The sequence below is a fragment of the Gnatocerus cornutus genome, chromosome 1 (genome assembly GCF_029298725.1).
Source record: "Gnatocerus cornutus isolate USDA-ARS CGAHR chromosome 1, icGnaCorn1.1, whole genome shotgun sequence".
In the NCBI taxonomy this organism is placed as follows: domain Eukaryota; kingdom Metazoa; phylum Arthropoda; class Insecta; order Coleoptera; family Tenebrionidae; genus Gnatocerus; species Gnatocerus cornutus.
In genome coordinates, this window is record NC_142233.1 from 8,696,702 (window position 1) to 8,705,404 (window position 8,703).

Below are 8,703 nucleotides of genomic sequence, written 5' to 3' on the forward strand. Positions count from 1 at the left end.
CTTTAGACCATAAATGCATAAACATGCGCATAGACGCCGATTCTCTCCATATCTTTCCTTTTCTTACCCATTATTTTCACGTTTCCTTACTTTGTTTGATTCTAGTTATTTAGGAACTTTTTATTTTTAGAGATTGGTAACACGTAATCCAGATGATTTTGACAGTTCTTTGACAGGCAACAACGCTTATCAACATAACATAATGTGCTATATATGTAAAGGGAAATCCCCATTCTCCCAACATTAAAATGTGTTGAAAATGTAATCTTAAACAAACTAGTTTGTAGTGCTCCCGAAATTAATATCACGAACAATGTCATTTTTACGCGGATCCCAGAATTACGTCTGGTCGACGACAAGTGTTTTAGGAAAAGGGGCGACAGGTGCAGTTTACCAAGGGGTAAATAAAATCAACGGTGAACCAGTGGCAGTGAAGACATTCAATCAAATGAGCCATCTTAGGCCCCATGATGTTCAAATGCGTGAATTTGAAGTGCTGCAGAAAGTCAAACATGAAAACATTGTTAAACTCTTGGCGATTGAGGAAGAACAAGAAAATCGGGGTAAAGTCATTGTGATGGAACTGTGTACTGGAGGAAGTTTGTTTAACATATTAGACGATCCTGAGAATACCTATGGCTTGTCAGAGCGGGAATTTCTAAAAGTATTGCAAGACTTGTCTGCAGGGATGAAGCATCTGAGAGACAATAATTTGGTTCACCGAGACTTAAAACCTGGTAAGTAAATTCGTTGCTGTTGTACCGTTTAATCACAAAATTAAAATTTGGATGGTTCGCCTTTAGTTGCGGGCTAAATGGAATGCAACCGGTTTAAAAGTTTTGAGATATTACTTTCTATATTACGGCATTAAAACGACCTTATTTTGTTCAAAAATTATCTTTGAATAAACTTTATATTTAAACCATTTAACCATAGTGATTTTTCATTTTGGCACAAAAAACGTCCAGGAATGACCGGTTTTTGGTATGGTTAAAAAATTTTGGTTGTGCCAACTTGACTTTTGAATAAAAAATTGAAATAAAATACTCTATTTTCCAAAATAAGTGTCCGATTGTGGATTTTTATTTGTTTTAAAATAAGTGTCCACTTTCGAAAAAAAAATGTAAAAAGATTTTAACGTGTATTTTCACAACTACATAAACATAAACATAAAAACATTTAAAAATTAAACAATATAATTAACATTATTTACAAGTGTAACAACCAAATAATACAAGAGAAACTCGATCTTATTCGCTTGCAATGAACCTATTCTGCAATCGGTTCTTGTTCTACCTCATGTGAGGAAGTTAAACAATCCTAAATAAAGTGTCATTCAATACTAAAATTAATAATTTAACATTTTTACCTATTCACATCTAAAAAAAAAATTGTTGGCAGGTCCCAAACTGCAGCAACCTAGTAAAATTTTTTTTTTGTGCTTAATCTAAAGGAATTAATTTATTTCTCTGCATAATCAATAACCCAAAAAAAAGGAAATATAGTCTATTCTGCGACTTGTTTTAGAATACGCTAGTCTGTCTTTACTTGAAGTGTGGGGGCACCATTTTCGCGTTGCATTTAATTTTAATTTGATAATGATAACGATAAGGTACCTACGCTTATTTATTATTGCTGCGTTCCATATGAAGTCAATTTCCATTTTTCCCAACATCATAGAGTTTAATCATTAATTAAAATGTTGTTTTTATAGTACTGCAGCTATGGGCAAAGTAGTTCTTAAATACAAGGTGGCCCTTCTAAGACTTTTCAGTCGAATATTTTTGTTATTGAAATCAATATACAGTATGTTCCCGGATTGAGTTCACAAGAGGGAAAAAAAGTTTATTTTCCATTTTACAAAAAAATGACAAAGGAATAACATTTTTTGCTTATTTCAAAACAGATAAATCTGCAATTAAAATTTCAAAATTATTAGTTTGTACTCTTAAAATTAATTTTTTCATTATTTTTTTCACAATATCAAATAGTGCGTTAAAGATTAAAGAAAAATTTACCCAATAATGTGTAAGTATTAAAAAATTGGAAAAAAAATGCAATTGCATCCCTAACAATAATTGAGAAAATTCGAAACAGTCTTAAAGAATTACGAGTTATTAGAATTGAACTATGAGCTAAAACAGGCAATGGGTCAATCAAATAGTGGAAATTGGTTTGAGTTAAGGAACAAATTTTATTATTTTGACATTTTTTGCAAAATTAAAAATAAAAAAGTTCTTCGTTATTTTTTGTTTATTTCGATTTTAAGAACACAGCTTCATAATATTAAAGTTTTAATTAAAGATTTATTTATTTTAAATTAAGCAAGAAATATTATTTCTTTGTCATTTTTTTGTAAAATGAAAAATAACGTTTTTTTTCCTCTTGTGAACTCAATCCGGGGACATACTGTAGGTACAACTGAGCAGGTAGTAATTGATTGGATTTAAAAAGGGTAATTTTATTTGTCTTATTATTTTAATAAAAACGACAATAACAGGCGTTTATCATTGAAAATCAACCGTCTAGCAAATTCAGTTGTCAAAAAAAAGTAAAAACAATGCTAACATTTCCAAAAGCTGCAAAATTATTTCCGACTATGAAATAAAGGACATGTTAGACATCTCTGCCATTTGTTTTAATCTGCCATTTTAGACATTTTTCATTTCAGCAGGTTCGAGTTGATTATGATCTCGATTATGATTGATTTCAAGGTCAACAAGGGAACCCAAAATCAACGCTTTCTTTTGTTATTTGAGAGGTATAATTACTAATTCTTTTTAAGAAAATAACTCTTTTTAAAAGCAAATTCTTAAACGGATGTAATTTTAAAAACTTTAAAACAATTCTGAATATTTTTTTCTCTAATAGGGTTGCTAAAATTGCAATTTTAACGTTGAAATAGTTTAATTAAGGAGAAATTAAGCCTCACGTATTCAATAATTAAAAGATTTGTTTACAAATAACAAAGATATTGGTTTCGAAAATCTAAGGTCTGCATGTTTCAACTAAATATGTAAGATTAAATTTCAAAATGTTAAAAAAATTAGGAGTCGAGATGACCTGAAATAAAATGCAAAATTAAGGCAATATTATAAAACACTGAAATAAGAAAGAGAAATCTCCTTTTTTTTAATTAAGTAGTTACATTTAACTGTTATCTGTTATGTATCATTGTACTGACAAGGTATCTAAGGAATTTAATTAAAACTTAATAGATGTTTTGTGACCTGAGAACTTTAAGATTCTAATAAATGATTTTTTGATACTTTTGTTTACGATTTTTATCAAGTATAAAAAAAGAGTTAGTTAAAACTCAAAGAAAAAATCGTATTGATAAATACGTCATTCTTTTAAATAAATATTTAATAAATTATAAAGATATCACTGATAACGCTACTTAGAACCTTATACATAGTCAAATTTAATGAAAATATACAGGGTGAGTCAAGTTTGCGTGTAGTCCTTCTAAAATAACTATTTTATATTTTTGAAAAGATGAATGTATGAGAATAAAATGCATATCTTAAAATGAATTTCAGTTGTCAAAAGTGCATCATTATTGCAGGGCCGCATTCAACTTTTTATCTTTAAATGCAAGCTACCACTTTAAGTCAACAATGAGTTATTTAATAATCTATTCAAAACTATAAACTTTTAAATTTTTGGTCGTAGCGTTGACAAGTTATGATTTTTTTCCGAAAATTTTTGAAGTTGCAGTGTCTGATTTAAGAATTCTTAGCATCTCTTTGCCTTTTGAGATATCTAGATAAAATTTGACCGATTCAATAACTAAACTGTGGTTTTTCTCTTGATTTGACCAGAAATTAATTTTATGCTTAAATGTAAAAAATAGAAGATTTTAATTTTCGGAATTCACAAATGAGCAGAACTTGATTTTTTCAAATGGAACCCTCTGTAAATTTTTAGTGTAATTAATTCAGTTTTATATTCTCTTAATTTTTTGTCTTAACCTCTACATGGTTAAAATTGGCGATTTTTTAAATTATTCATTGTATTGGAGAAACTGGTGTACCATACAGGGTCCGGCAACATTTGTGTCCACCTATAAAATCGTCTTTCATTTTAAAGATAAAATTTTGCAAATTTGCATACGCTCATAGTTGACAAAGCTCTAGAAGCTGACGTAAAAATTTGTTTTTTATCACTGATAGTTTTAGCGGCGCGACGCCTCAAAAATGTAATTTTTAGTTAATTGGGGATTGGGATTTTGTGATATCAATCCTTAATTTAATTTTTTTTCAATATAAAGGTGTTAAAAATATCTCAGTTGTTATTTTAGATTCAATGCAAATTGTCTTCAAAATTTGAGAAAAAAAATGCGGTTTTATCAAGTTAGTTTCAATTTCATTATGTCAAAGTTGGGAATTACGTTTACACCCATCTGTCAGCATCCTGTGTCACAAATGACATCTATCCTTTGGCTCGCTTTAGATTGTAACAAAAGTTTTACTTGTTGAAATTGTCGCTTTGTCGATGTTAATTAACGATTTCTGGTGTCCATAAAGTGCAAAATGCCCGTGTTAATCAAAATTAACCTTTATAAGAGTAAATGAAGTGACTTGTGAATATTTGGTGTAAACGTAGTTTGCTGATGCACTGCCATAATTTTGAAAACTAACTTGATAAAACAACGTTTTTTTCGCAAATTTTAAACTCAATTTGCATTAGATTTAAAATAAAAACTCTGATATTTGCATCACAGTTATGTTGAAAAAAAATTGAATTCGCGAATATTTCCGCAAAAACTCAAATATCGCTAAAAATTATACTTCTTAGGCGTCGCGATGCCAATTATACCGTGATAAAAATTTTTGCGTCAGCTTCTAAAGCTTTGTCAACTATGAGTGTATGCAAATTTTCAAAATTGTAACTTTAAAATTAAAGACAATTTTGGGGGTGGACACAAGTGCTGTATAATCTAAAAAAATTATGATTTAGCTGTCTTGGAAAAACAACATCAATTGAAACATAGGACTTATTAGTTTGAATGATACGCTTGACATTTGCCGACAGTTGAAGGTATAGCATAACGTCACTTTCAGTGTTTAGGGGTGGTTTAGTGTTATTAGAAGCATTCAAATGGAGTTTTCTACAAATGTTTTTTTTTACATATTTTCTATCAGTTTTAGTAAACATATAAGGGTAGTAGCGCTACTTTGCTATTAATTTTGACGAGGATAGAGTGTGAAATTCAAGCTAAGCTTTACGTTTTTATTGCTTTTGTTTTTCAATGACAACTAAATCTGATTATTTTTAGATCATATGACATATTATTAATAAAAATACTAAAGGATATTAGGCAAAATGAAGTCAAATCCTCGATGTTTTTTTTTAAAAATGAATTAATATTTACATTTCGCAAAGTATTTCTATTAATGTCTTGAGGCTTGAGTTATTCAATTTTTTGTTTTATTTGGTGGTTGGAAGTACTTAATAAATACTTTGACATACGTACCTCAGAAATCGCCTATTTTAACCATGTAGAAGTTGAGACAAAAAATGATGAGAATATAAAACTGAATTCATTACACAAAAATTTCCAGACGTTCCATTAAAAAAATCAAGTTTTGGCCATTTGTGAATCCTGAAAATTAAAATCTTTTATTTTTTACATTTAAGCATAAAATTAATTTCTGGTCAAATCAAGAGAAAAAGCATAATTTAGTTATTGAATGTGTCAAGTTTTATCTTCATATCTCGTAAGGCAATGTTGCTATCAATTTTAAATCTGCAACTTCAAGAATTTTCGGAAAAAAAATCATAACTTGTCAACGCCACCAAAAAAAATTTAAAAGTTTATCGTTTTGAATTGCTTATTAAGTAACTCATCAAAATCCTCCACTAAAAGTTAAAAGCATTTAAAGAAAAAAAGTTGAATGCGGTCCTTGAATAATGGTGCAATTTTGACAACTGAAATTAATTTTAAGATATGCATTTTATTTAGACATATACATTTATCTTTTCAAAAATATAAAATAGTTATTTATAAAAGCATCACTCACTTTGTATACAGTAAACCCTAAACATTCGCTGGTTTACGCCATTTGCGAATTTTACATTTAGTTTCAGAATGAAACGTTACTTTTATCACCTACATAAAAATTACACCAGGCAAAACTAAAAAATGTAAAATTAAGAATTTTTGTTTGTAACTTATCATGTTTTCCAATCAAGTTACATATGATTAACGTATTACTGGTGACATTTAAAGTTCTTCGGAGTCATAAAGTTAAGTGAATCACACTATAAAATTCACTTGTTCACTTTGTAAAATTTTGAAGTGAGTTGTGGTGGTGAATCTGTATTAAATAATTTACGATTTTAAAAGATGAGTTTAAGTACTTAGTGAGGTCATCGGCAATGTTTAAGTAAAATTTTTCTAGTAAACTTGAGTTTAACTTATTTTTACATGTCTTTAAAACAATGAAGACTACTCATATCAGTGTTATATCGCAAGAAAAGTGACAAAGTTTTATTTTTTCAGGTAATATAATGAAATATATCTGTGATGATGGTCGGACAGTGTACAAATTGACCGACTTTGGAGCTGCCCGTGAATTGCCTGAGGGTCAACATTTTCAGTCACTTTACGGAACAGAAGAATACTTACACCCTGATCTCTATGAACGTGCCGTTTTACGAAAACACGTAAATAAATCATTTGGAGCAACGATTGATCTTTGGTCGATTGGAGTAACACTGTATCACGTAGCTACTGGAAACTTGCCATTTCGACCCTATGGAGGCAGAAAAAACAAAGAGACGATGCATTTAATTACGACGAAAAAGGCTAGTGGAGTAATATCAGGCATTCAAGTGACCGAAGATGGACAGATTGAGTGGCGGAAGACTCTACCCGAAAGCTGCCAATTAAGTCCTGGATTAAAGAAAATCATTACACCTCTTTTGGCGGGACTACTGGAAGCTGATACTAAGAAAATATGGACTTTTGAAAGATTCTTTACCGAAGTCACGGATATGTTGTCGAGAAAAATCGTTAATATCTTTCATGTCAACAAAGCGCTGTTGATTAAGGTCTATATCCATCCTGACGAAGTTTACAATCATTTGCAGAATTATATACATGAGCAAACAGAAGTTACTTTGGAAAATCAGATTTTACTATGGAAATCTTGTTTGTTTACGGATTTCGTCGAAGAAAACAGTCGAGCTGGCGGGTATCCAGAAACAAATGAAGAAGAACCGTTGTTTCTATTTAGCAAAGACAACAATAACGTTATGGTGATGCCTGAACAAAATCTACCTAAGTTTAACGAATTCAGCAGTGTGACGTCGGTCGAAAGTGATGCTGCTCAAGCCAAAAATGCCTGTAGTATAGGATATTTGTGTAAAAGACGCATCGACAAGTATTCTTTGGCCTGTCGACATTTTAACAATTGTGTAGAAAATTTAGCACAGTATATCATTAAAGAACTGAAAGAGATAAATCAAATTTGCCAACATGTGTTAGAGAAAACCACCATCCATAAAAAGACCGCGCAGTTTCTGGAATCTTTTCAACGATTAACTGCTCTAAAGATGAGCAACGTTCCTCATGTTAATTACGTTGATGAGCTGAAAGAACTAAGCGAAAGTTTTGTCACTGAGACTGCCAAAAAAATTATACAACTCAATCAAAGCCAAGTGATTGAAAACCAATTGATATCAGAATGGGCGAGTTCGAGTCGTCCTTTAAAATGCCCAGTGAAATCAAGAGCCTCCGAAAGGGCGCGAACTGAAGTAGAAAGACTAAGAGATTCGTGGCAACATTTGGTAAGAGATCGAGCTACGCGAACGTTGTCTTACAACGACGAACAGTTCCACATTTTGGAACGGATTAAAATCACGCATACTATAAACCGCATTAAGGCCCTTCTTCAAAAAGAGGTTTGTTCTCAGCACGCACAGTTAGCCGAGAACTTGGGCGATTGGTACAAAATTGCCCAAATTGTGTACATACAGACGATGATTTGTAAAAGGGACGTTTCCAGTTATACTAACGACGTCAATAAATTTGAACTGGAAATGTTCATTAAGAACGAAGAGTATTTAGAGCAAGTGCAGAAACTGATAGAGCAAGATGCCACCGATAATTCCAGTAAAAAGATGAAAAACTCTAACAACCAAAAGTTGAAATTGTGCCTAAATGAATACCGGAGAGAAAATAACGAGATGAGTGAAATTTTAATTGAAAATGCTCAACTTATGGAACAAGTTCAGAAGATGTTGGACGTCTTAACAGTTGAGGAAGATTAAATTCAGTTTAGGCAATAAGACTCGTGCTGTAACATTCTTGTTTTTTTGTGTAAGATATTTTATAATTGTAAGTTGAATCATAACTAAGTATTATATGACATATTCTTTAATAATGAAATAAAGCATATTTAAGCTGTAGGCTGTATTGGCAATAAGTTGTTTTCAATAATGTGCAGGAACTAAATTTATAACTGATTTACAAGTTAAATTTTATGTACATTTTTGTGGTATATTTAGATATTTTTGTTTATATCTATTTTTTCTTAAAATTAAACGGTATTATTTAAATCTGGTCTTTGAATTCCGAACAAAGTAGTATTGTTGGTTGCCTATGCTGTCATGTGAAAAAAGTTGGAAAAATCTGTTAATGTTGTCTTAATTGTACATGTAATTCAATCAATTACTATAAAACAATAAATATTC

At 30.6% G+C, this 8,703-nt stretch overlaps 1 protein-coding gene across 1 annotated transcript; it reads left to right on the plus strand.

The window, feature by feature from the left end:
- Window positions 1-116: 116 nt before the first annotated feature.
- Window positions 117-8,435, plus strand: IKKepsilon (I-kappaB kinase epsilon). The gene is made up of 2 exons (XM_088038569.1): window positions 117-737; window positions 6,509-8,435. The coding sequence occupies exons 1-2, from the start codon at window positions 314-316 to the stop codon at window positions 8,278-8,280; spliced, it is 2,196 nt and encodes a 731-aa protein (XP_087894695.1). The 5' UTR covers window positions 117-313; the 3' UTR covers window positions 8,281-8,435.
- Window positions 8,436-8,703: the final 268 nt, after the last annotated feature.